This window comes from Papaver somniferum, chromosome 4 (assembly GCF_003573695.1).
Source record: "Papaver somniferum cultivar HN1 chromosome 4, ASM357369v1, whole genome shotgun sequence".
NCBI lineage: Eukaryota > Viridiplantae > Streptophyta > Magnoliopsida > Ranunculales > Papaveraceae > Papaver > Papaver somniferum.
This window is the reverse complement of record NC_039361.1, coordinates 155,317,137-155,342,135: the sequence shown is the minus strand read 5'-3', so window position 1 is coordinate 155,342,135 and position 24,999 is coordinate 155,317,137. Positions and strand designations below refer to the sequence as shown.

Here is a 24,999-nt window from a genome sequence, read left to right as displayed (position 1 = left end):
GACAATGGAGTGCGTGAACCTGGTTGCTAAGAAGAATACTTAGAAGATCCCAAAAATGAATATCCAAGATCAATCTAGTCGTATCCAAATAATCCAATTGAAATTCTGTCAAGTATAAACTTGTTATATATCTTTTAAGATACAAATTCTATAAGAACGAGTCTCCTGATCGATCAGAATTAATATGGACGTATCTACAAAAATTGAATACATACTACTTGTGGAAATTCAATTATAAAGATAAAGAACATAATGCGGAAAGGAAAAAACATAAGACACCAGAAGTTTTGTTAACGAGGAAACCGAAATAGCAGAAAAACCCCGACACCTCCTTTAGAGTTGAACACCAAACTGTATTAAGCCACTACAGACACTATCCTACTATTGGACTTTGACTGGTATGTTGTTGAGACATAATCCACCCTGCTAGGATTCATTTACAGTCGTGCTTTTTACGTCTCTTGAATCTCGCAAGGTTCTACGTAATTGGTTCCGCTTCTTACGTCTCTTGAACCTCGCAAGGTTCTACGTAATTGGTTCTCTTAGCTGACGTTCTTTATAGCTTAAGAGTTGCTTCAACCTAAGTAAATACTTTAAATAACAATCTTCCTCTAACAGATAATCCTATTTGATTTTACTGTAGATTAAAGACCAAGGCTTGGAAATATGTTTGCAATACACCAAGGTAGAAAACATCACAATATGGAACACTTATATTCAGTTAGCTGAGAAGCATGGGTCTTTAACCACCTCTCAAGAACAATCTTGAACTAATCAATGAAGAGAAGTTTTTCAGATATCTGCCTTGAGGAACCACAAAGTTTGAGATGAAGAGAACTTTGCGATTGCGAAAACCTAGATAACAGAAAAATATGATTAGGATACAAGAAATATCAAGATAAAAGAAAGTCAGACATGGCTTCATGAATCCCCAAAAGCAAAGTATTTTAGCTGCAGACCTAATTATATTTCTTGGAGGATACCTAGGTCAGTAGAGGAAGACTATAGCTATTACCTAGGAAATAAACTGTTATGAATTGAATTTCCCAGTTAAAAGAGCATCTTTATTTATAGATATTCAAGACTAAAGGTTGCTTAGAATTTAATCTATGATAACTTGAGTTTCAAGTAAACACCAATATTAAAAATGAAGATCACCACTGTTCGTGAAGTGACCCGTTCTTGAAGTTACAGTTTGCAAACTGGTTCTCCGACCTTCCCACTCAGAAACTCAGAAATTTATTGTTTGCGAGATGGTTCGCCAACCTACCCTCAGTCGAAATTACAGAATTTCTGAATTTTTCTCTTTAGATGTTTGAAACATTCCCTAATGATAAATTCATTGCTTGGGCAATTTTCAGATGATCTACAAATTAATTCCTGAATAATAGATATTTCCAAACTAATATTGTTAGGGACCTTTGAACATCCAATGCTTGAATCATATTTTGAGATGTTTAACATGACAAACTTGACTTGAATTTTCTTTTTTTTTTTGTAATAAATCTACTTGAAATCATACGACATAGTATCGAATAGATAAAATGGTAAGATAATAAGTAAACTATAATGGTTCAATCTTCACATACCTTGTTGATGAAGTTCTCCAGATGTCTTCGTCGATATTCAGCTTCGAGGGTGATGTCTGATACTCAACTACCAAATTCTAAGCCTAGTTCGAGACTTGACTTAGCAGACTAGAAATCAAGATATAATTTTGATTAACTAAAATTGATAACAAGCTTGGGATAACAAAACATGTAACTTCAACCGAGTAATGCTCTAACAGTAGCCAAGTTGATTTTTGTTTAGACGATGTTAACTCCTGTAATCTTTCTATTCCAAAAAGGTTAAATGTTTTGGCTCAAGGCGAGTTATTAATTTATATATACTATGAATACCATTACTTTTAGATTTGCAGGAGAATATACATTGGAATAAAAATATTCCAATAAGAATACTTATTCAGTTAAGTCAGGTTATGAACTTATTAATTCTCATATAGTGAAAGTTGTTTTAAAGGTTGCTTCGAGCTTGTTTTGAGACAAATAACCTTAAAGATCGATTTCTATTTTTTGGATTTTATTGGACAAAAAGTAGCTGACCACAAATAACTTTGTACATATGCAGATTGGGACATACGAAATTGCATTTTCCGTTCTAATTAACATACGAAATTGTAAGTCATATTTTTTTGCATTGTCCATTCACCAAGAAAAGTTGGATTTACTTATTAGTGGAGTTCAACTGCAACTACATACTTCCCGCATACATCATTACTTTGCTTCTCTCATGGAACCTTATTCGGATTCAGTTAATCATTTTGTTTGGAATAAATTATATACTACAATTTTGTGAACCGTTTAGAGTGAGTGTAATAATTGTTTTTTCAAGAATAAATAAAAAATAAAAAATCAAATAATCCAGACGGACGATTTTTACGTAGGCTCGCTAAGCCTGACACTACCTTCTCTTTTTATCCTGGCTGAGGATGGGCTATGTATACTTCATACATTTCAAGCTTTTGATAGCAACAACCATATTTTTTTCATTATGCAAATAATATTCTATTTAATTGAGTTAATTGAGTTAATTGTTACCATCCGATAAAGAGCTTCTCATGAATCTTTTCTAAATTTTTTGGAAAGCAACATCTACATATAAAAAAGAGACACATAATAATCTAGTAAGCTAAAAAGAATGATAATACAAAATTAATTTTATCTGACCTGATATTAAAGTTTTTTTGGTTGTAACCTGCAAGTTTTTGATGAACTTGTTAATATTATTTATTTAGTCACTCCTTTATATTTATCTCCTAAAAGGAGACCAAAATATACGATAGGATTAATATCGTTGTAACAACCCAGAAAAGAAAATCACCAACGTTGCGAATTCCAAACTAGAAAGTATAACATAAAAAGTAAACTTCACGGGCATATAGCATCTAAAAAAAATCAAAATATTGCATGCAAATTGTAAGTAACTTGCCGGTGTAACAACATTAGCGACTTTGAAACCAGTTTCGAACCTAGATTTGTTCATCATTTTAGTTAAGTTTCACTAGCCATTAAAAACAAAAATGATGATAATTTATAATATTTTTTTCTCTAACCTGTTGGATACTAAAAACAATACAATAGTGTTTTTGCTACTCCAGAAGCAGAAATTGGAAGTAGGGTATTTTTGTTTTGCTTTACAAAAAATTATAGGGTGTTTGGATGTACGCTCATAAGTTACTTTTTGACATTTAGAAGTCGAAAAGTCAGAAGTCAGTTTGGCAATATTATATTTGAACGATTTCTACTTGCAATTAAGTCAACTTTCTGTAAAGAAAAATAATTTTACTTCTGACTTTTGCTTTTGACTTCTTTTTCTGGACAATGCTTGTGATTTTTTTGCTTTCACAAATAAATGGACCTTTTTGATTTTAGGAGTCTTTCTGAAATTTCATACCATAAATCAAAATACTACTTTGAATGTGTATCCAAACATGCTCGAAGTATCATAATACTCACGGTTTTTAACACAAACCAAACAATACGCAAATGCACGGATCACATACCAATTGACAATTTACAAGGAAAGCTTAATTGGGGGCCCCGAAAACTAATTAGGGGCCTCACACTAGAAGACAAAAAAAATCACCCAAACCTAATTTCAATTTCCCTTATCCAAATATTTTAGGTAATGACTAATCTACCCTTATTTAATTAGTGATAATTTTACTTAATTAATGTTAATCTCACTTAATTTGAGTTAACTTTTTTTCCTTCAAATTTCTTGTTTGCAATTTTTTTTGTTTTTCTGAGACTCGCATGAAATATCGTTAGTTAGTGACGTTTTTTAATAACGACTCTTAACAGTCGTTAAACTTTCAAAAACGACTCCAAGAGTCGTTACTTTTTAAAAGTTTTTTCTTGACGACTCCAAACTGTCGTTAATGCTTATAAAAGAGTCGTTAACTTCTTTAATGTATTTCCGCCATTAATGGCTCTTTGAAGAAAACACAAAACCATTTTTCCTTCCATAATCCACAAACTCTTCTCTAAACCAATCAAATTAAAGTATTTCTAATCCGACGACCGAACACAAAAAACACAACGTTCATGCGGATCGGTCTGTAATCTGACAGACATAATCAAACCAAACAAATTATAAAAACCCCTTCTCTTCTTCCTCAAATCACAAATCAAAAAATCATAGAAAAAGAAAAATAATTTTGTAGAGAGAAAACGTCAGGAAGAGGAAAAGGAGGAAAGGGTTTGGGAAAGGAGAAAAAAAGAGACACAAGAAGGTATTGAGAGACAATATCCAGGGAATCACAAAGCCAGCCATCATAAGATTAGCAAAGAGAGGTGGAGTGAAACGTATCAGTGGATTGGTTTATGAAGAGACTCGTGGTGTTCTTAAGATATTTCTTGATAATGTGATCCGTGATGCTGTTACTTACACTGAGCATGCTAGGATGAAGACTCTGTGGATATTGTCTATGCTCTCAAGAGGCAAGGAAGAACTCTCTATGGATTTGGGGGTTAGTTAGGGTTTGTAAAAATATCTAGATCTAGTTTTTTTTTTGGGTTTCACATATACCTACCTGGGAAAATTAACTTTATGAATGTGAAATGTTATGAATATCAGTAATCTACTTGTTTCTGTTTCATTAATTTGTCAAATTTAATCCTTTTTATTATTGTTTTTTTGTTTAATCAAGCAAAACTGGACCTAGTAATTTGAGTTGCAACATTACCTTATATGTGTTTGTGCAATTCAATTGACAATTGGTGTTCTATCTGAATGAATTACTGGTATGGGCTTTTATCTCTTTGTTCTTCAGTTTATGTTTTTGCTCAAATCCAAATCTAATTCCTTAGGTCCAATCTTTTCACTGATTTACAAATTTTGCATCGAACAATTTTAAAATCAGCTAATGTTATTTGACCAAACTAGAACCAACTATGAATTTAATTTCAGTAGACTATTCATTTTCCTGCACCAAAATTAGTAGTACCCATCTGGCCAAATATCTCCATGCTCTTCTTCTTGTATACAACATAATAGCATTGAAGTGGCGAAATATTATGAATAATATAGAATATTTTCCAGGAATTCAGTTAATGAATCTGATAATTTAAGAATAATTAATTGATAACTCTATACTAGCACGATCTTCTAGGAGCTTTAATTATTCAGGAATTGAGTGATATGAGCTTGTTGAAGCATCATATTTCTTTCGTATAGTCAGGGAAAACATTGTTACATCCTGAAGACGTTATTGCTCTATACTAGCAGGTAAGTCGTCTAGGAGACGTCTAATCTTTCGATTCTATACAGAAGCGATTACTGAAATTGCTCAGCATTCATGAGATGTGTCATTGCCTCAGCTGAGAGACTGCACATCTTTATACACTCTGAGAGATATTATTCTCAGTCAGAGGTTCATGCAGCATGAGCTTTCATGCTTCGACGAGAGACATGAGCCTCAATACTCATCTGATTGCTGGATCAGGAGCATTACTATTATGGTTTTACGATTTTAACCCTTGTTGAAAATCCACCATCTACACTTGGTTAAAAAGAGTTGATACCAAACAGATTTATTGTTACTTTACTGTTTGGAATACGAACCAAAGGAATTGTTCCAAGTACGTGACTTATTCATAAGTTGGAGGCGTGGAAATACAGAAGGAACTAGGTGAACAATAGGTTTAGTTGTTTGGTCTCAACTATACGAAGTTGGTTTGATTTTGTATAACGGCTTAAACCTGAGAGTATTCAATTCTGGACAAGGTCCCGGGGTTTTTCTGCGTTTGCGATTTCCTCGTTAACAAAATCTTGCTTTGACTTTTATTTTTTTATTTCCGCAATTATATTTTTTTTTATTATAATTAGAAGTAAAATACATAATCGTTAATTCCTATTTAATTGATAGTAATCCTATTGTGTTTGGTTAAGTCCGAACCCTTTATAAAGTAAACATACTTCATTGTTGCATTGTCTCGATCTTGTATCCATAGTCAATCACACAAGTTATCTTGTTGTCGTATTGTCTCGATCTCGTATCCATAGACGATCACACGAAGTGTGAACCGATTAGTTGTATTGTCTCGACTCAGTCTATAGACAATCATTTTCGGAGAAAGGACTTATATGTGGAAAAGTTTTAGATTGAGGTGTATTTGGGTACCCTCGTCTTTTCAATGACCAACATAGCGAATTCCATAAATATGGCTCATGTTAAAATATATTCCCGAACTAAAAATAAGCTCAAAGTATATAACATAAAAAGTAAACTTCCACCACGTAACATCTAAAAAGATCAAAATATCACATGCAAATTGTAAATGACTTGTCGGTGTAACAACATTAGCGACCTTGAAACTAATATCGAACTTAGCTTTGTTCATCATTTAAGTTAAGTTCCACTAGCCACTAAAAGAAAAAATGGTGTTAATGGATCATCTTTTTTAATACTTTTTTTTCCTTTTTGCTCTGACCTGACCCAATAATGTTTTTGCTACTCCAGAAGTAGAAGTTAGAAGTAGGATATTTTTGTTTTGCTTCACAAAAAGTTATAACGTGTTTGGATGTATGTTCAGAAGTTGCTTTTCGATATTTAGAAGTCGAAAAGTCATAAGTCAGACTGGCAGTATTATATCTGAACAATTTCTAGAAGCAATAAAGTCAACTTTTTGCGAAGCAAAATAGTTTTATTCCTGGCTTCTTCTTTTGGAGAGTATTTTTGTGTTATGACTTTTTGATTTTTTTAACTGATCTTTTTGTTTTCACAAAAAAATTGATCTTTTTGCTTCTAGGACTCTAGGTGTCTTTTTGAAATTTCATACCCAAACTAATTTTTTGACTTCTAGAAATCGAAATATTACTTTAAATGTGTATCCAAACATGCTCTAAGTATTTAGTAACCAGTCAAAATTCACATTATCAATCCAACGAACAAAAACCAAACAATAAGCAAATGCACGGATCACATGCCAATTGACGGTTTACAATTTTAGCTTCATTTTCCTAAAGCTTTAAACAACTTCTCAACACAGTTATAGTGAAGACAACTAAGCAGCTGATGGTATAGCAAACTCTGCGGCAGATAGAAGCGAAGAAGGAAACTATTCGACAACGATATGAAATCAAGCAAACCTGCCTTTTACTAATTAAATTCTATTAAGTGACTCTATGAGAATTACTTTCCTCCGTGTAATCGCTACTTATTATTTTTTATCATATACATGCTTCAAAAAGAAAAAAAAAACTTCTCAATCTCCCAACCAATCAACTTGAAGAATTTCCAATCCAACGACCCTAACAAAAAACACAACCTCCATACGGATCGCTACCTAATCCGACGGAAGTTATCCAACCAAAGAAAACACAAAACCTTTTTTACCTTCCACAATCCGCAAACTCTTCTCCAAACCAATCAAATTAGAGTATTTTTAATCCGACGATCGAAACAAAAAACACAACGGATCGGTCTGTAATCTAACAGACATAATCAAACCAAACAAATTATAAAAACCCCTTCTCTTCTTCCCAAAATCACAAATCAAATCAAAAACCAGAGAAAAAGAAGAAAAATAATTCTGTAGACAAAAAATGTCAGGAAGAGGAAAAGGAGGAAAGGGTTTGGGAAAGGGAGGAGCAAAGAGGCACAGGAAGGTGTTGAGAGACAATATCCAGGGAATCACAAAGCCAGCAATCAGACGTTTAGCAAGGAGAGGTGGAGTGAAACGTATCAGTGGATTGATTTATGAAGAGACTCGTGGTGTTCTTAAGATCTTCCTTGAGAATGTGATTCGTGATGCTGTTACTTACACTGAACATGCTAGGAGGAAGACTGTCACTGCTATGGATGTTGTCTATGCTCTCAAGAGGCAAGGAAGAACTCTCTATGGATTTGGGGGTTAGTCAGGGTTTGTAAAAATATGTAGATCTAGGGTTTCTTTTTGGGTTTCACATGTACCTACCTGGGAAAATTAACTTTATGAATGTGAAATGTTTTGAACATCAGTAATCTACTTGTTTCTGTTTCATTAATTTGTCTAATTTAATCCTTTTTATTCTTGTTTTTCTGTTTATTCAAGCAAAATTGTGTTTGCGCAATTCAATTGACAATTGGTGTTCTATCTGAATGAATTACTGGTATGAGCTTTTATCTCTTTGTTCTTCAGTTTATGTTTTTGCTCAAATCCAAATCTAATTCCTTAGGTTCAATCTTTTCACTGATTTTCAAATTTTGCATCGAACAATTTCAAAATCAGCTAATGTTATTTGACCAAACTAGAACCAACTATGAATTTGAGTTCAGTAGACTATTCATTTTCCTGCACCAAAAGTAGTAGTACTCATCTGGCCAAATGTCTCCATGCTCTTCTTCTTGTATACAACATAATGGTTGTTCTCATGGAGCTATTAATTCTTGTATACACATGAGTTCGTCTGATCTTATACTTCTCTCGCTGTTTTAAAAGCTCTTGGGGACATAGTTTATTTATAAATGCTTTGTTGACTCGTATGTATTCCCAGTTTGGGGTTGTGATTGATGACATGAGGAACGAGATAAGAGTTACTGAAATGCTATTATGTCTGGGTATTGTTAAAATGGGAATGCAGTAGAAGCTTCGGGTGTCTTTGGAGACATGACAATGGAAGGGGGTAGCATGACTGTCTCAAGAACTCCCTGTTGGTGCTCCACTTGGTGAAGAATTGAAGGGGATTTTGATTCATGTGTTTCTTATGAAGCCAGGTCTTGAGGAGCCTTGAGGAGAGTTACAAAGAATTGGAAGGTTTGTTGTCTAAAGTAAGAGCTTGGTTATGTGCCAGGTTACAGTATCATATTGCTCGCCGACAGGAGTGCCCTGAGCTGCAATTTAAAGAGTCAGCACAGTAGCGTTAGATGTTTGGTTGCATAGCTCCTCAACAGGATTGCCTTGCTAGAGTTCCAGCTCTTGATCTCTGTACTTCAGCTAATGGTGACAGTGTGGTTCGACTTCGTTCACTTGAGGCATTCTTTTCATTCATGTTGATCATCATGCTATTATAATTGTGTAGTATACACTTTAGTGGACTGCACAGATTGCATGTTTATATTGCTTTTTGGTTGCTTTCTCCATCAATTCTGGGGTAGTAGGACATTGGCATTTATGCGCTCCTTGGTTTCTCTTATTGTGGTGATATCTTTTTTTATACTTTATTTAACATTTATGACAAAATTTGTATATCATGTGTGTTGCTCCGAAGAAAACTTTGCAGGCAGAGGTGCACAGCCTTGGAACAGGTATGTTGCTCAGAATTTGTTGCTTTAGTCATGCATACGAAAAGATGAGTAGCTTACTGCATTTTCTTGGTGTTGTTCACTGCTCCCGAGCTGGATTTGGAACTATTAGGGATGCTGTATTCAGTCATTAGGTTTCTGGTTCTTCGACACAATTGTGTAGGTTTCTTAGATGTTAGATGGCCTAATGCATACTCATGAGCATGCTGAGAGGTGAAAAGTTAGCCTATTGTTTACAGCTAGACAGTGTTATTTTGGTAACTGATTCTAATATTGAAAGCTTTGCGGTTCTCCCAGACTTTCATGTAGCCTCTCTCCTGATACACAAGTTTTCTTTTTCACCCTTAGCCACTATTTATAAATGATAATCTGTAGAGTCACAAGACTCACAACATAAAGTGCCTCCATTGGGATTATTTTCCTTGTCCACTGAACATTTTTTGCCCCAAACCCGCGACCTTATTATTTGGTGTTTATCAATGAAAACCAAATCTTCTAGTTCTATGCATGCCTTAATTAGTCATTGATATGTTCATGTTAATGTTACCCTTTACATCCTACAATATATTTGTTTTCACCTCTAAGCTATTCAAAATCAGTACATATTGCAAAAAATATATGATCTGTCCCAGTTTTTTAGCCTCCCTTCGATAACATGTATAACATTTCCTACAATGTAATCATGTTTCAATTACTAAAAGTTTGCTACTGTCTGGCTCCTGGCCTTGGAAATGCGTCTTTTTTGTTCCTTGTATAATGTTGAGGGGCGGCATGGGCCTTCTACCTGTTCTTTGCAAAATTTACTGTTGCACTCGACAACTGCAGGCGGTTTGCCAGAAACGAAGCGAATCTGATGACATGGTGAACGATATAATCAGTTCCCTGCAAAATGTGTAAAGTTCCAGCCAAACAAAGGTATGTTGAGCTGAGAACCATGTGTTTCATGGTTTCCGTTGTTTATCTGTTCTAATGCTGCACCTGAATCTTTGTTCCCGGGGATATCGTGTTGCAATTTTCTATCTTGGCTAATATTATGCTTTGATTTGATTCACATGCTCAATTTTGTTTCCTATGTTCCAGCAATTGCTTAGATACAGGATCCCTATCTTATGGTATGGAACCTTACTGGTTTTGTGATTGATGCATATAGAAAAATTGTTCTTAAGATCTTTCTTGAGAATGTGACTCGTGATGCTGTTACTTACGCTGAACATGCTAGAAGAAAGACTGTCACTGCTATGGATGTTGTCTATGCTCTCGAGAGATAAGGAAGAACTCTCTACGGGTTTGGGGTTAGTTAGGGTCTGTAAAAGAATGTTTAGATCTAGTGTCTTTTTGGTTTCACATGAACCCCTATCATGAAATTAACTTGATGGATGTGAAATGTTTTGAATATCAATTAGTAATCTACTTGTTTCTGTTTCATTACTTTGTCAAATTGATTTCTTTTTAATCTTGTTTTTGTTATTTATTCGACATTAGCTGGATTACTGGTATGAGAAGGTTTTTGGAATGCAAAATCCTTGGACCAGGTAATCAACTACTATTCATTTTCCCGCACCAAAAGTATTGCTCTTGCCAAATGACTCCATGCTTTTCTTCTCGTAAGAGCAACCATAGTGGACGATCAAACATAAAAATATGGTCTAGAGATGGGACACAACGGACGGAGTAAAGACTAAAGGCTAGACCAAAACCAAATTCCAGACTATATTTGGTCTGAGACCAAGACCAAAACTATATACAGTCGAGCGAACGTATAATGTACGTTTGTCATCAGGCGTGTATATAAACTACGCTTCACATGAAACGCTTGTATAGTCCTCGTCCCATGATCAAACCTGTATATAAACTACGCTTCAATGGAACGGTGGTGAAATGTACGCTCGTCCGGGTGTTGCTAAAATTTACGTCCCATGCCAGGCGTGGACTATAAATCGCCCTAATTAGACAAACATTATACGTACGCCTCAGTCGGACGTTCATAAAGTTAACGTCCCAACTTGGGGCGCATATAGTACACGCCTTAAGTTGAGAGGACCTATAACCTCCGCCCCAGTTGACCTATAAGTATGTTTATCTGAAATTGTTAAATAAAATCCAAACCGTTATACCCACCAATCAGGTTTGAGATACATGGAAACGTGGCCTTTTGGGGATGGGCGTATCTATCCAAAATTAGTTTTCTGTCCAAAGTGTAAAAACTAGGTAGCGAGAAGCTGAATTCAGGACATATCTATCGAACGTCGGTGGACGTCGTAGAAATGCTTGTTTATCATCATAATATGAGTATTAATGGAACAATAGAAATTAATTAGATAATGATTGATCAGTTCATATTTCTAACTTAGAAGTCGGCTAATTAATTAGGTGATCAATATAGTTAACGCCACACGTGTTGTTTATGTGTGTGAAGTTGAGCGGAGATTATATGTACGCCGGGCTTCAGGCGCTCAATTTGTCATTCGGCCCAACAGGCGCTCAATTTGTCATTCGGCCCAACAGGCGTGGATTATACCTCCGTTCCTTGTTCCGGTGTGAACTATATGCACGCCCCAAAACCCGCATAACTTTTACCAACGCCCCATAACCTGCATAAACTATATCTACACCTTAATGGGACGAACTTTATAACTACGCTCCACAAGCAAACGTAGATTATACATCCGCTCGACTAAATATACTCCCCTACCGTAGCGTGACACTACAAACTAAATTTGGTCGTTCTTTTCATGGAGCTATTAATTATTACCATAGATTGTTGATAGCTCTTGCTGTTTGAAAAGCTCGTGGGGATTTTGTTGATGAAAGAATGTACAGAGTTGGGTCCTGCTTAGATTTATTTATAAATGCTTCTTTGATTCATATCTATTCCAAATCTGGTATGGTGATTGATGAAATGGGGTTCGAGATAAGAGTTTTTGGAATGCAATGATGTCTGGTTTGGGTGTCTTTGGAGAGATGACAATGGTAGCACGATTAAATCGAGGAGCTGCAATATCAAGGGCCTGTAAATAGTTTTGATTACATTTGGAAGAAGTTTGTGCCACCAAAAGCTCAAATTTTTGCATGGTTTAAAGTGCATAATGCAATTCCCACTATTGACAACCTACAGAAAAAAGGCTGTGAAATAGACACAACTGCTTGCTGCTTCTGTTCATCTGCAGATGAGGATGAACCACTTGCTGATTCACTGCAGCTTCGCAAGAGATATATGGGATTAGTTTTATATCCAAGTCAAGATTACCATGAACCGATTATACAACATTGCAGGACCAACTCCAGAATTGGCCAGATTAGTAGATTACTAACACCAATTTTAGGGGTCAACTGAGAAATTAGTAAGCAAGGGAGAGTGAGAGACAGATTTACCAGACGGTCCCCATCACCCAAGATCAAAAACTTTTTTTTGCCGAAGATGAGCTACGAAGTCCCTGTCCCAGGAACTTGAACTTACTCCATTTCCCTGCAATTCAGTGGCAATGCATACAATAAAAATCGAAGTGTGGTATTTCGACGAACCTCGAAATGAGTAGGTCAACTACATTTTATGCTGGATTTTTAGGCTCTTTTAATATCAAAAAAGAAGATGTAAACTGAATCCAGCGCAAATAACTAAGACCACAATCTTTTGAAGAGAATCAGCAACAATGAAACTTAAATTCAGAAGAGCAAGGACTGCTTGCTGAAATGAACAGAAAACATGGTAACTGAAAAGCAAAATGTTAACAAAATCCATGGAAACTAAACCACAAACAAAAGAGGAACTACTGCTGTAGAGACAATGTAAAGATCAGTTCATGTCATCATTTTCAATAGATTGAATGAAATAGAAGCTAGAAAACTGAAAGACTTACAAACTAACAGATGAAAGATTATCATTCTTAAGCAAATAAATGCTCCTTTTTCCTGTTTCCTGATTAGAGATCATCTGTAATACTATAAGCAAAACAACGACAAACAGCAAAACACAAAGGGAAAAAGAGACTAGATCAGACTTAAGTAGTGCATCAGATGCTAATACAAGTACTAGTATATGCTGCACACACCCTAATCCATCACAATCACCCATGGGCCATTGAGACACATGAAAGCTAACATCTACTGCTGGATAATGAGGATTGAAAACGAAACTAACATCCAACACGATAAAATTTTGGTACAGGTAACAACTAACAACTGAATAAGCACACCCCAGCACAGGAAAAGAAGATGTATTTTCTGAAAAAGTCGAATTTGGCAGCAGTTATTTCAAACTCAAAACATTTACAAGACCAGTTTATTGATCCATAGTTAAGAGGCATGTGTACTTAAAAAGGAACTACTTCTGTAGAGACAATGTAAAGATCAGCTCCTGATATCATTTTCAATAGATTGAGCGAAACAGAAGCCAAAAAACTGAAAGACCTACAAAAGAACAGATTAAAGATTATATTCCGAAGCAAAATTCTCCCTTTCTTTTTTTCCTGTATAGACATACAAAGAAACCGATGAAAGGTAATCATTCCTAAACAAAATTCTCCTTTCCTCTTCCTGAATAGAGATCATCTGTACCACTAAAAGAAAAACACATAACAAACAGCAAGAGGAAAAGGAAAAGGAGAATATATCAGACTTAAGTAGTGCATCAGATGCTAATACAAGTACTAGTATATGCTGCCCACACCCTAAACCATGAAAGCTAACCTTAACTGCTGGATAATGAGGATCGAAAACGAAACTACAACCAAGGCTAATATTGGTACAGGTAACAACAAACAACTGAATAAGCACACCCCAGCTTGAAAAAGAAGATGTATCTTCTGAAAAGGGCGAATTTTTCATTTGAAATTCAAAAACATTTACAAGTTTGAAGATCAGCATCGCATCATGAGCAGACCATTAACATCTCTACTCTATCCTTTCCAATGTATCATTATCCCATCACGTAACTCTTTTTACACACATCTGAAATTTTGTATTATGTTAGCATCCCTCCCCCTAATGTACTCAGAAAACCTTAAAAGATAAGACATTACTACATTCTTACTTTTCAGCTGAAAATCCTTAGCCCGGTCAAAGGAATACTTGCACAAGGCTGGTGTGGAAGTTGGTCACTTTTGCTTAGCTGTACGATTAAATTGAAAACTAATCGCTTCTTTCAGCGTGGCTCTCTTCTTCTCTCTAAAATTCCACAACTTAGGATCTCCTCTCGTGTTCTCTTTTACTCCAATCACCGGATTTCTGGTTACCTTTTTTGACGCCATTTGCTGCATTAGTAGCATACACTTTCTTGAATAAGAAATAGAGAAAACAATAATCTTGTTAGTTGAACAATCTAAAAACAAGACATTTAGCAATGCTTACCTCGATAAGTTCTAGTAGGGCTTTCAAAAACTCTTCAATGTAAAATCGTTCCCTGGCAACCACTTTTTCATTCTCAGTTAATGCCTTTTCTCGTTCAGGAATAGATTCATTAATTTCATGTATTGCGCCACAAATAAATTCATCCTTCTCTTCACTGAGATCTTGGTGTAATGTATCCTTTTCTTCCTTGAGAAATGCAACACCAGTTTGCAATCTACCCTTCTCTTGGTTAAGTAACTCAATGTCAGTTCTCAATTCTCACTTGCTAAGATAGCCTTCTCCCTGTTCATCAATTCTAATTTACTTCCTAGTTTGTTGTTTTCGCCGTCGAGTGATTCAATACCCTTTCCAAGTACATTCTTCTTTGAGTTCATAATCTCAATTCCATTTCTAATCCCACTTTTTAGTCAACATTTGTCTTTATCAAGTTGGTCGACATCACTTCTCAGCTTAGATTTCTCTTTCTTAAGTGACTCAACATCACTTTGGAATTTTCCCTTCTCTTTGCTGCACAACTCAACTTCCCTTCCCAATTCACTCTTCTTCCTTTTATCTGATTCAATATCAGTTTCTAAGACGATCTTCCTCTTATTGCGCGAACAAATATCAGTAACCACTACAGTCTTCTCACTTTTAAGTGATTCAATATCACATAAAAGTTGAGTCTTTTCTACAAAGAGTGTAGTCTTCTCACTGTTAAGTGATCCAGCATCACTGGAAATTGGTTCATAATCATCCTCAAAATTACCCTTACATGATTCAGTATCACTGGAAATTGGTTCGTAATCATCCTCAAAATTGCCCTTACATGATTCAGTATCACTGGAAATTGGTTCATAATCGTCCTCAAAATTGCAGTATCACTGGAAATTGGCTCAAGATCATCCTCAAAACTACCCACATAGTTAAATCTCCGCTGAATGCATCACAATGAAATCAAATAGTCAACACACACATACACACAAAACAAAAGCAAACTCTAATGCGTTTTATAAAATTGAACTTATTACCTCCATCTCCATGGATAGAACTTGCTGTGATAAGTGGTGCTACTGCTTAGGGTTTGTTAATGGAACCAATTAAAGTCAGATGCAGTAAACAAAGTAAATCGGGGGTTTTTATTGAGATGAATAATCATTCCAGGACAAGTTGTTGCTGTTAGCTGGTGAAGAATCGACCATGAATTTGATGGATCATGAGTTGAGTGAAGGGGGATTAGTTCCATGCCCTCAAGAGGCAAGGAAGAACTCTTCGTGGATTTGGTTTGTAAAGAATGTTTAGGGTTTCTTTTTGGTTTCACATGAAATTAACTTGAGGAATGTGATATGTTCATCAACCAATGAAAACCAGCACTATATGATGTTCATGTCATCCTTTACATCGTGCAACGTATTTGTCTGTTACTTTTTAAGTTATTCTAAACTGCAAGCGTAAGTCAAACCTAAGTCAACATAGTCAAACTTGATTTCACCAGAAATTTGTTCATCCGTTTTGGTTTTCAATCAATTGTTTTCAACTTTTTTTTCTCATAAGTTTTGGAAAATTCTCTAATGCAATTGCTAGCTTTTCCTAGCAATACCTTCTCTATTCAATTCAATCTCTTGTTACTATCTATCTTTGGATTGTCATCAACTTTTGCACTCACAGTACTACTTTCACTACTACCAAAGTTAACAAAAGTAAGAAAATCAACAATTACTCTCAAGATCAACAAACCAGTACCATTCAAAGTATTAACATCAATGAGACTCGATTTGAACAAGAACAAGTAAACAAAAGCATACATCACCACTTCTTTCAACCTATTGATTGTTTAAAGGCTCACAGCCCTCAACCACAACAAAATATCACTAATTCTATTCACCATAAATGATATAGTTTTGAAGTGGTAAGTAAAGTTCGTTCAACTCGGACTTGATAAGACTGGGTTCTAGACTTAAAAATGAAGAAAATATATACACAAAAAGTTGTCACAATATCGAGAGAGTCTGAGATTCAAGATTCCACCATTAATCACATTCAATTGGTTCCTATAATGATTCTTAACAATTATAGCTCTTTTGTTAACTCTTTTATTTGCCAATAGTAGATTTTGTAAAACATCAGTTGTAAAACACAAGCATGACGCATCAAAAGCTCTAAGTCTAAGCATACGTCATCAAACGAAATCACAACAAATTGATAAAAATCATAAATCAATTAAAAACAATGCAAATAGCCAAAAGAATCAATCATAGTTACCAATCAAATATGAAACACGGCTTCCTCCATTGTCCCAGTGTCGGGGTTTAGCTCCTCATATCAAAAACACACAAAAAATAATAATTCATAGCTCAAAAAGGTGTTTTATTGAAGAAATTGTGTAACACTGAGATTTGCAACGCTGTTACAGACGTCACTGTTACAAGGTTTTTACACTGTAGAAGAACGATAGTTTCCTGGTGTAGCACAGCTGCGACTGTCTTTGTAAGTACAATGTTCTTTGTTTTCTCCTTCTTCAGCAGCAGCAGAGGACTCCTCTGCAAGTCTTCTTTCTTCGATTCTATGGCCTCTGACCGGACCCCTAACTCCCGATAAACCCCTCTTGGACTCGACCCAATGTATTTATACACAACCGCTCCTTAAATCTCTGAGGAAATCTCTTGTTTATTCTTTTCTTTTCTTTCACTTCAAGTCCCGACAATGTCTCTCTGCCAGCTTCTTTACGCGTCCAAGACTTGGTAAAATTCTTTCCAAACATGATAGAATCAAACACTAACAGAATATATCTTTCCCAACTCGTGAAACTCCTAAAGATAAACCGAAAATAATTTGTTTCTCTGTTTTATCCAGATAAATACGGAAACTCCCTTTTACCCGCAACCAGCTTCTTTACCAACTCTGTTATGTCCAAAAAGGGTTATCGTAATTCAATCCCATGAAAAACTCCGGCTAAATCTCTCTCGAATCCTTCCCTGAAATACCCGTGAGAATATCTCTTTGTTTCGCTTCAATCCAATAATTGGGCCCTGTTTAATCGAATGAAATACCCATGATAACTCTGTTTGAACTTAACAGGACCAACCCAAACAAAACCCTTGATTGAATCTCATCCAAACACGTCCAAAACCCAAATTAAAACTACGCCAGTTGCTGCAAAATTTTCCCGCCAATTTTTATTTTTCAAAAGATGAAGATAACCTCCCTCTTATCCAGAGTGGGGGTGCGAATAGCAGTTGGTCTTGGGGGTGTCCTTAAGGTGCCCCTTAGTAATTAGGTCACCCCTTATCCAAACTTAGGGCCCGTAGAGTAATTTTCTCCCATGAGCGCAAAAACCACTTTTAGAGCCAATTTCGCCGCAAAAGCTTATTTTCCCAAAAATACCTACAAAGACACAAAAAGCCATAATAAATACAAAATCGAGCACTAACAATATATACAATTGAGATTATATCAGACACAAAAATGTGTCTATCAAATACCCCCAAATTTATTATTTGCTAGTCCTCGAGAAAAAATAAAATAAAAATATAATCCTAACTCACTAACGCAGGCATCGTCGATTGCATTTAGCGTATGCAATAAGCCTTTAAACCCATAGGTGGCCCTAGTGGCCGAGTTATAGTCTCAGGAGGGCTTACTAGAGATATACCCACAAAACCTTTATTCCAGACCCTAGCTATCTACGCAGAACCTTGGAAGGCACTAAAGAATCTCCTTGGTTGGCATACTTATTGTCTACAGAAGGAAGTACCCTGATGCGAAATTCCAATTGATGTACACGAGTTTGCACTCAAGCGTACTAAAATTCATATATAAGTCACAGAGCTCTACTCAGATATCCGCACTATGGACATCAATATCCGGAGTCAACAAATCACATGGATAGATTAAGAAGATGGAAATAGAAAAATGTAGATGGTTTTGATGTTGACCAAATGATCGATGTTTCACATATCTGTCTGAAGGCCACTGCCAAAATGAACCTATCCTAATGGACTGAGATACCGGTCTGACGAATATCAACACGACTGGCATATACAAGGGAACCAGTATTCGATAACCTAAATCTAGATCAACAAACTGGCATATACAAGGGAACCAGTGGTTGACTACATAGAACAATAACCTTTTAACTTTTTTTCGATTTTTTTTTTAACGACATGAATAGATCTTTTGGATCCAAGCGCATGCTTCTTGTCAGCAGATTACAACATAATTCCCACGGGTCCTGCATTCCACGCTTGTTTAGGCGACAGAGACAGGGAGAACACACACATGTTGCTATCCAAGTGTTAATATTTATTCCGATTGGTCTGATTGGTCTAGTCTTTTTTTTTTAATAGTAACTCAATCATTCTATTTCACCCTAGAAGTGGTAACAACTTGAATCGTAAGCCCCACCTAATCACTTAGAGAAACATAGTTTAAAATGAAAAGAATAAAAATAGAAGTGAAAAGGACTCAACGAGATATGGTGAAACTATCATGTTATTTCTAACATCTAAGCTCTGTGCTTTTATGAGTAGACTCTTTTAGATGTTGCCATCTACTCAGATTGGTTCCTCAACTCCTATAACCAAAATGCTTCCTGATAGACACATTTTTGTGTCTAATTTGTCCTGAATGTCTGTATTGTTGGAACTCTATTTTTGTACTAATATTGTGTTTTTATGTATTTTTAGGAAATAAACATTTTTGGAAAATTCGGCTCGAAAACTTGATTTTGTCACCCGGAGGACAAGTGTTATTCGGACTCTCGCTTTTGGATAAGGGGTAACCTAATTACTACGGGGCACCCCCAGGTCACCCCAAGGCAGCTTCTATTCGCACCCCAGTTCTGGTTAGGGGGGAGGACATCTTCTTCCCACATTCAAAAACCAAAATTGGCGGGAAAAATTGTTATCAACTGGCAGATTTAGGGTTGGCAGTTTGGACGGGATTAAAGGAGATTCAACGACCCAAATTGATTGGGTTTGTTCCTAGGGCCTAGACAGAGCTGGTATGGATGTTCAAATCGAGTTAGTTGGGTTGGATAATCGTGGGATGCGAAAACAGGGAAGTTGAGTTATTCACGACATTTTCTTGTTTATATGGAAGTTACGTGACCAAATGGGTAAGAAGTTATCCTGTTTGATTTGAATACATCCATTGAAGATTTGGAGAGGTTAAAACAAGCCAGAAGACGCGTGCATGGAAAGAAAATTTCTTAGGAATATTTTCATTCACTGCCGAGTAATTGGAAGATTTGTTGGATCAATGAGAAGTTATTCTTGGTCCAAAGGTGTATAAATATAACTCTTGGGTTAGCATAGAGGATGTCGAGAGTTTGGGGGTTTGAGGAGAACTGAGGAGCAAGAAATCAAGATGAACATCAAGCTTCCTGCTGCTGTTTTCTGCTGCTGATGAAGATGAAGAACACGAAGAACAGACTCGCAGAGACGGTCGTTCTTCTCAGTGAAAAAGACTCACAGGTGTGAATCGTAGGTGTGGGTCGTAGAACTATAGTAACAACAACATTCCTTCTGTGTCGTTCATTTTGGACCATTTATGTGGGTCGCACATTCACTGTTTTATTATTTCATCTCCATTTTCACCATTGTAAGCACTTTTTGAGCAAATAAAAAAAATCTTTTGAGAGTGTCTACAACATGACGAGCTAAACCCAACACTGGGATGACGGAGGAAGCAACTTTATATGATTGTGGTAAATGAATTAATTCTTTATATGATTTATTTTGCATAGATTTAATTGTTTTATGATGTCTATTAATTATTTGTTATTTTGTTTGATGTCGCATGCTTAGTTTAAATTACTTTTGATCGTCATGCTTACGACTTACAGATGATGTTTTATGAAATCTATTTTTGGCAAAGAGTTAGAGTCACAATTTCTTTTGTTTGAGCTATATTGTCTAGAGTTAATGACTGAACCACAATAATATGAAAAGTAGCCAAATCCTTAGTCCCAGTACTCTCACCCATTGTTAATATTATTTGTATATATAATTTTATTAAATCTAAAAAAATCTACTTTCACAAGTCTTAGAGTTCGAATCCCTTTTACTACAACAATCACAATCAAAAATCTTAACAATTTTTGGCGCCGCCGACGCGGACCTGTGTTTAAGTAGCATTTTTAGATTTTTTTTATTATTCCATTTGCTCTTTTTACGTCTCTTTGGTGTGTCTTTGTATTACAGGTTTGAAGTTGGATACTAAAAGACTTGGAATCAAAGCTTAAAGCTAAAAGAGAAGGAAAAAAGACAAAGCAAAAAAAAAGAGCGAAAAAAAAGAAAGAGAGAGAATTAATTTATTTTTTAAGAGACTTTCCATTTTTTTTTTTGTAATTATTATTATTATTTCTTTTCTTTTGGACTTGGACATTTGGACTTTTATTTTTTTTACCCTACGGAAGGGTACCCTTAAATACAAACTGTGTACAGGGAAGGACGACGATTACGATATCGTCTCGGCCCCTCGAGTTCGTACACGACATAGGAGTCGTGGCCCGAGTCGACTTCAGCGGTTCTTCGCCCGTCTGGTACGGGAGGTAAGTCTTTCGAAACACCCGCGAATCTCCTGCAAGCGGGTTTACTGTATGCCTTAAGGTGATTATATGTTGAGGACTGAACCGGCTGCTTTAATTTCCTAGTAAAGGGCAAGAACTGGCCATATAAGATAAGGGTTCGGATTTCATCACCGTTCCCTTCTTGCCCGCCTTAGGAAAACGAAACCTAACGCGAACCCAAGCTTAAAATTTGATTAGAACGAGACCGATAGGGTAACGAGCTTGGTAAGAAAAATCTTTCGAAAAATATTGGTTACTCTTTTAAGCATACTTCAAAGTTCTTGATGGTTTCTGTGAGTTGAATGCGTGACTGCGCCGCCTTGTGATAGTGGTGAGGCCTTGGGTATCAAAGTTCCACTGAGCTTCCCTCGCCTCAATTCAACTTACTTTGACTCGGATTGATTCCAGAGGGGTTTGCTTAAATTGTAACGAATTCCATTTCGAAGGATTAGAAGCTGGTCTAGAAACAATCTAAGTGGAGCCATCATGCTTTTTGTTTGCTAGAAATCAGTAGGTTTGATTTGGTCGAGTCATCCTTGTTTGTGATTGTGTAGAATTCCCTTGTAATTAAGAATGTCGAACTGGTATGATAGAAGCCAATACAATGATTATCGACCTGAATTTGAATATGGACATCATCATTTTTATGACCATGGTGGGAATAGTAGTTGGGAACGCCAACCTTTTCAAGGTTATGGTTCATACCATGGTGAGCCCAATTACTATCCACACGCAAATTGGTCTTACGATCAAGAAAATCAGGAACACTGTAGTACTGGTTACTCGTTTTTGGAAACTAGTCCTGATTATGATATTTCTGAACCTGTTCCATCTCTAGAAGAGACCCAACAACGGATTGAAAGGACGTATAAACGTTTAGTTGCAATGAATAGTTCAAAAGAAGAGTGTACACGGTATTCTGAGATGATAAACGAGAGTAGTGAACGTATAAGTGTTATGCTCAGTGAAATTCAGGCACGTCTAGAGGCAAAAATGAACAGTTAGCTAATGCTGCTCGAAATGATCTAAATTTCCAAAATAGTGTTTCTAATTCTACCCTTGATATCAATAGTGAATATTTTCCTAATTTAGAGGACGAGGTTAGAATAAAAGACACTACTTATTTAGATAAGGTTCAATCATCTTTGTACTATTATGATGATGAGGATAATAGTAATGAAGAATCTGAAATATGTAGGCATAGTAATTAGGAATCTATTAATCCAATTGAGCTTTATAATGATTATATTATTACTAGTTCAAATCCAAATAATTTTTATGATTATTCACCTATTCAAAAGGACGAGGATTTAATTAGGGATACCACCGTTTTAGACGATGTCGTTTTTCCTTTTGATTACGAAGCCGATAGTGGTTTAGAGGAACGGGTTTATTCCGAAAATGCTGTTTTAGAGTTTAGCGACTTAGAAACAATAGTATTAGATGAAGAAGATATACCCGTAGAGATGAGTAAAGATGCACTACCTGATAATAACTTAGAAGAATTAATTGACCATTTTCAAGAATCTAATGATCCAGAAATTAGGGAGATTGTAACTAGTCTATCTAGAGACACTGAAAACTCTAAGTTTGGGGGTGATTATCACCTTCCTAGTGCCTTACCTTTAACTCTCAGAAAGTACCTTCACTTAGGACTTGATATCTCTGCCTCGACAATTTTACAAGTTACCTTCATACTCGTTTTCCCGAACCTAATGATGTCCAGGAAGAAATTCAGTCGTTAGAAACCCATCCTCTGGTTGATGTGGTTTGCCCAGGCTATGATCCCCAGATTGACTTTGTTTTCCCACCAAATAGTTTTCTTCCAACTGTGGGAACGTTTATATTCCAAATGTGTCGAATATTAAGTTGTGAGACTAAACCTAATTACTTTAGGATATTAGGGTCGACACATTTTCTTAAGAATGACCACTACTCTCATTGTGGTCAATTATGTAAGTCAAATCTTATTGACTTAGAGGATCCTCAGTTAGTTAGGTTATTATTGTGCGCTTCTAAGATCATATTTGAGATTTTCAAGACTCTAGGACCTAATGATTTGGATCCCACTTATGAAGAAACGCAGCCGATGAAAATTTTCTATTTAGACCCTTTCATAGAACCTGAACCTGAACCTGAACCACAATTAGATATAAATTTCTTAATCAGGAAACTAAGTAAGGTCTTGCTAGTCTTGTTCATTTTATTGGTTCATTGAAGTTTCCTTTGGTCAGCTCTATTTAGTTTTGAAGACCCACAGTTATTTCGACTGTTACTTTATGGTTCGAGTTGACTAATACTTGCTTAGTCTGGCTGAAGACTTTAAACTTAGCACTTCTTGGGAGGTAAAGCAAAATTTATGCGACACGGTAATATCTTTCCTTATCTCTTTTGCCTCATTGGTAACAATTTCTCCTTGTTCATGCTTTTAATTTCATCTTTAGAACATTGAGGACAATGTTAGATTTAAGTTTGGGGGTATGGGAGAAAGTTCTTAGTTGCAATAAATAAGCTCCAGAGACTATAAATTTATGCTTATTAAGGTTGGCACTAACTAATCTAAGTGGATGGAAGCATTTTGGTTGTAGGATTTGAGGAACCAATCTGATTAGATGGAAACATCTAAAGAGTCTATTCATAAAAGCACAGAGCTCAGTTGTTAGAAATAACATGATAGTTTCACCATATCTCGTTGAGTCCTTTTCACTTCTTTTTGATGTTGTTTTGTTTTTAAACCATGTTTCTCTAAGTGATTAGGTGGGGCTCACGATTCAAGTTGTTACCAATGCTAGGGTGAATTAGAGTGATTGAGATACCATGAAAATAAAAATAAAAATTAAGACCAGACCATTTGACCAAAAGGAATAAATTCAATAAAGTCGACCACTGGTACCCTTGTATATGCCAGTTGTGTTGACCTAGAGTTAGATTATCGACCACTGGTTCCCTTGTATATGCCAGTGTGTTGATATTAGTCAGACTAGTATCTCAATCCATTAGGATAGGTTCATTTTGGTGGAGGCCTTCAGACAGATATGGGAAACGCCGTTCACTTAGTAAACATCAAAACCATCTATGTTTTTATCTATTACCATCTTCTTGATCTATCCATGTGATTAGTTTTGACTCCGGATATTGATGTCCATAGTGCGACTATCTGAGTAGAGCTCTGTCACTTTATATGAATTTTAGTATGCTTGAGTGCAAACTCGTGTACAACAATTGGAATTTCGCATCAGGGTACTTCCTCCTGTAGTCAATAAGTATGCCAACCAAGGAGATTTTTTAGTGCCTTCCAAGGTTCTGCGTAGATAGCTAGGGTCTGGAGTAATGGTTTTGTGGGCACACCTCTGGTAAACCCTCCCGAGATTAACTCGGTTTTATTTATTTTTTATTAGTTTTGCTCGAGGACTAGCAAATAATAGGTTTGGGGGTATTTGATAGACACATTTTTGTGTCTAATTTTTCCTCAATGTCTGTATTGTTGGAACTCTATTTTTGTACTAATATTGTGTTTTTATGTATTTTTAGGAAATAAACATTTTTGGAAAATTCGGCTCGAAAACTTGATTTTGTCACCCGGAGGACAAGTGTTATTCGGACTCTCGCTTTTGGATAAGGGGTAACCTAATTACTACGGGGCACCCCCAGGTCACCCCAAGGCAGCTTCTATTCGCACCCCAGTTCTGGTTAGGGGGGAGGACATCTTCTTCCCACATTCAAAAACCAAAATTGGCGGGAAAAATTGTTATCAACTGACAGATTTAGGGTTGGCAGTTTGGACGGGATTAAAGGAGATTCAACGACCCAAATT

The 24,999-nt window shown here is 36.0% G+C and overlaps 1 protein-coding gene, 1 long non-coding RNA gene and 1 pseudogene across 2 annotated transcripts; 2 read left to right on the top strand and 1 right to left on the bottom strand.

Annotated features, from left to right (window-relative positions):
* Window positions 1-4,559, top strand: part of LOC113273328 — an 81,225-nt pseudogene extending 76,666 nt beyond the window's left edge.
* A 3,005-nt stretch (window positions 4,560-7,564) lies between these two features.
* On the top strand, window positions 7,565-8,076 carry LOC113271659 (histone H4). Its single transcript, XM_026521555.1, has one exon. It carries the CDS (start codon window positions 7,612-7,614, stop codon window positions 7,921-7,923), a length of 312 nt encoding a protein of 103 aa, XP_026377340.1. The 5' UTR covers window positions 7,565-7,611; the 3' UTR covers window positions 7,924-8,076.
* A 5,648-nt stretch (window positions 8,077-13,724) lies between these two features.
* LOC113274390 lies at window positions 13,725-15,967 on the bottom strand. Its single transcript, XR_003322988.1, has 3 exons — window positions 15,646-15,967; window positions 14,636-15,551; window positions 13,725-14,538 (listed from the first exon to the last, which is right to left on the bottom strand). It is a non-coding gene; the product is annotated as an uncharacterized LOC113274390 (long non-coding RNA).
* Between the last annotated feature and the right edge of the window lie 9,032 nt (window positions 15,968-24,999).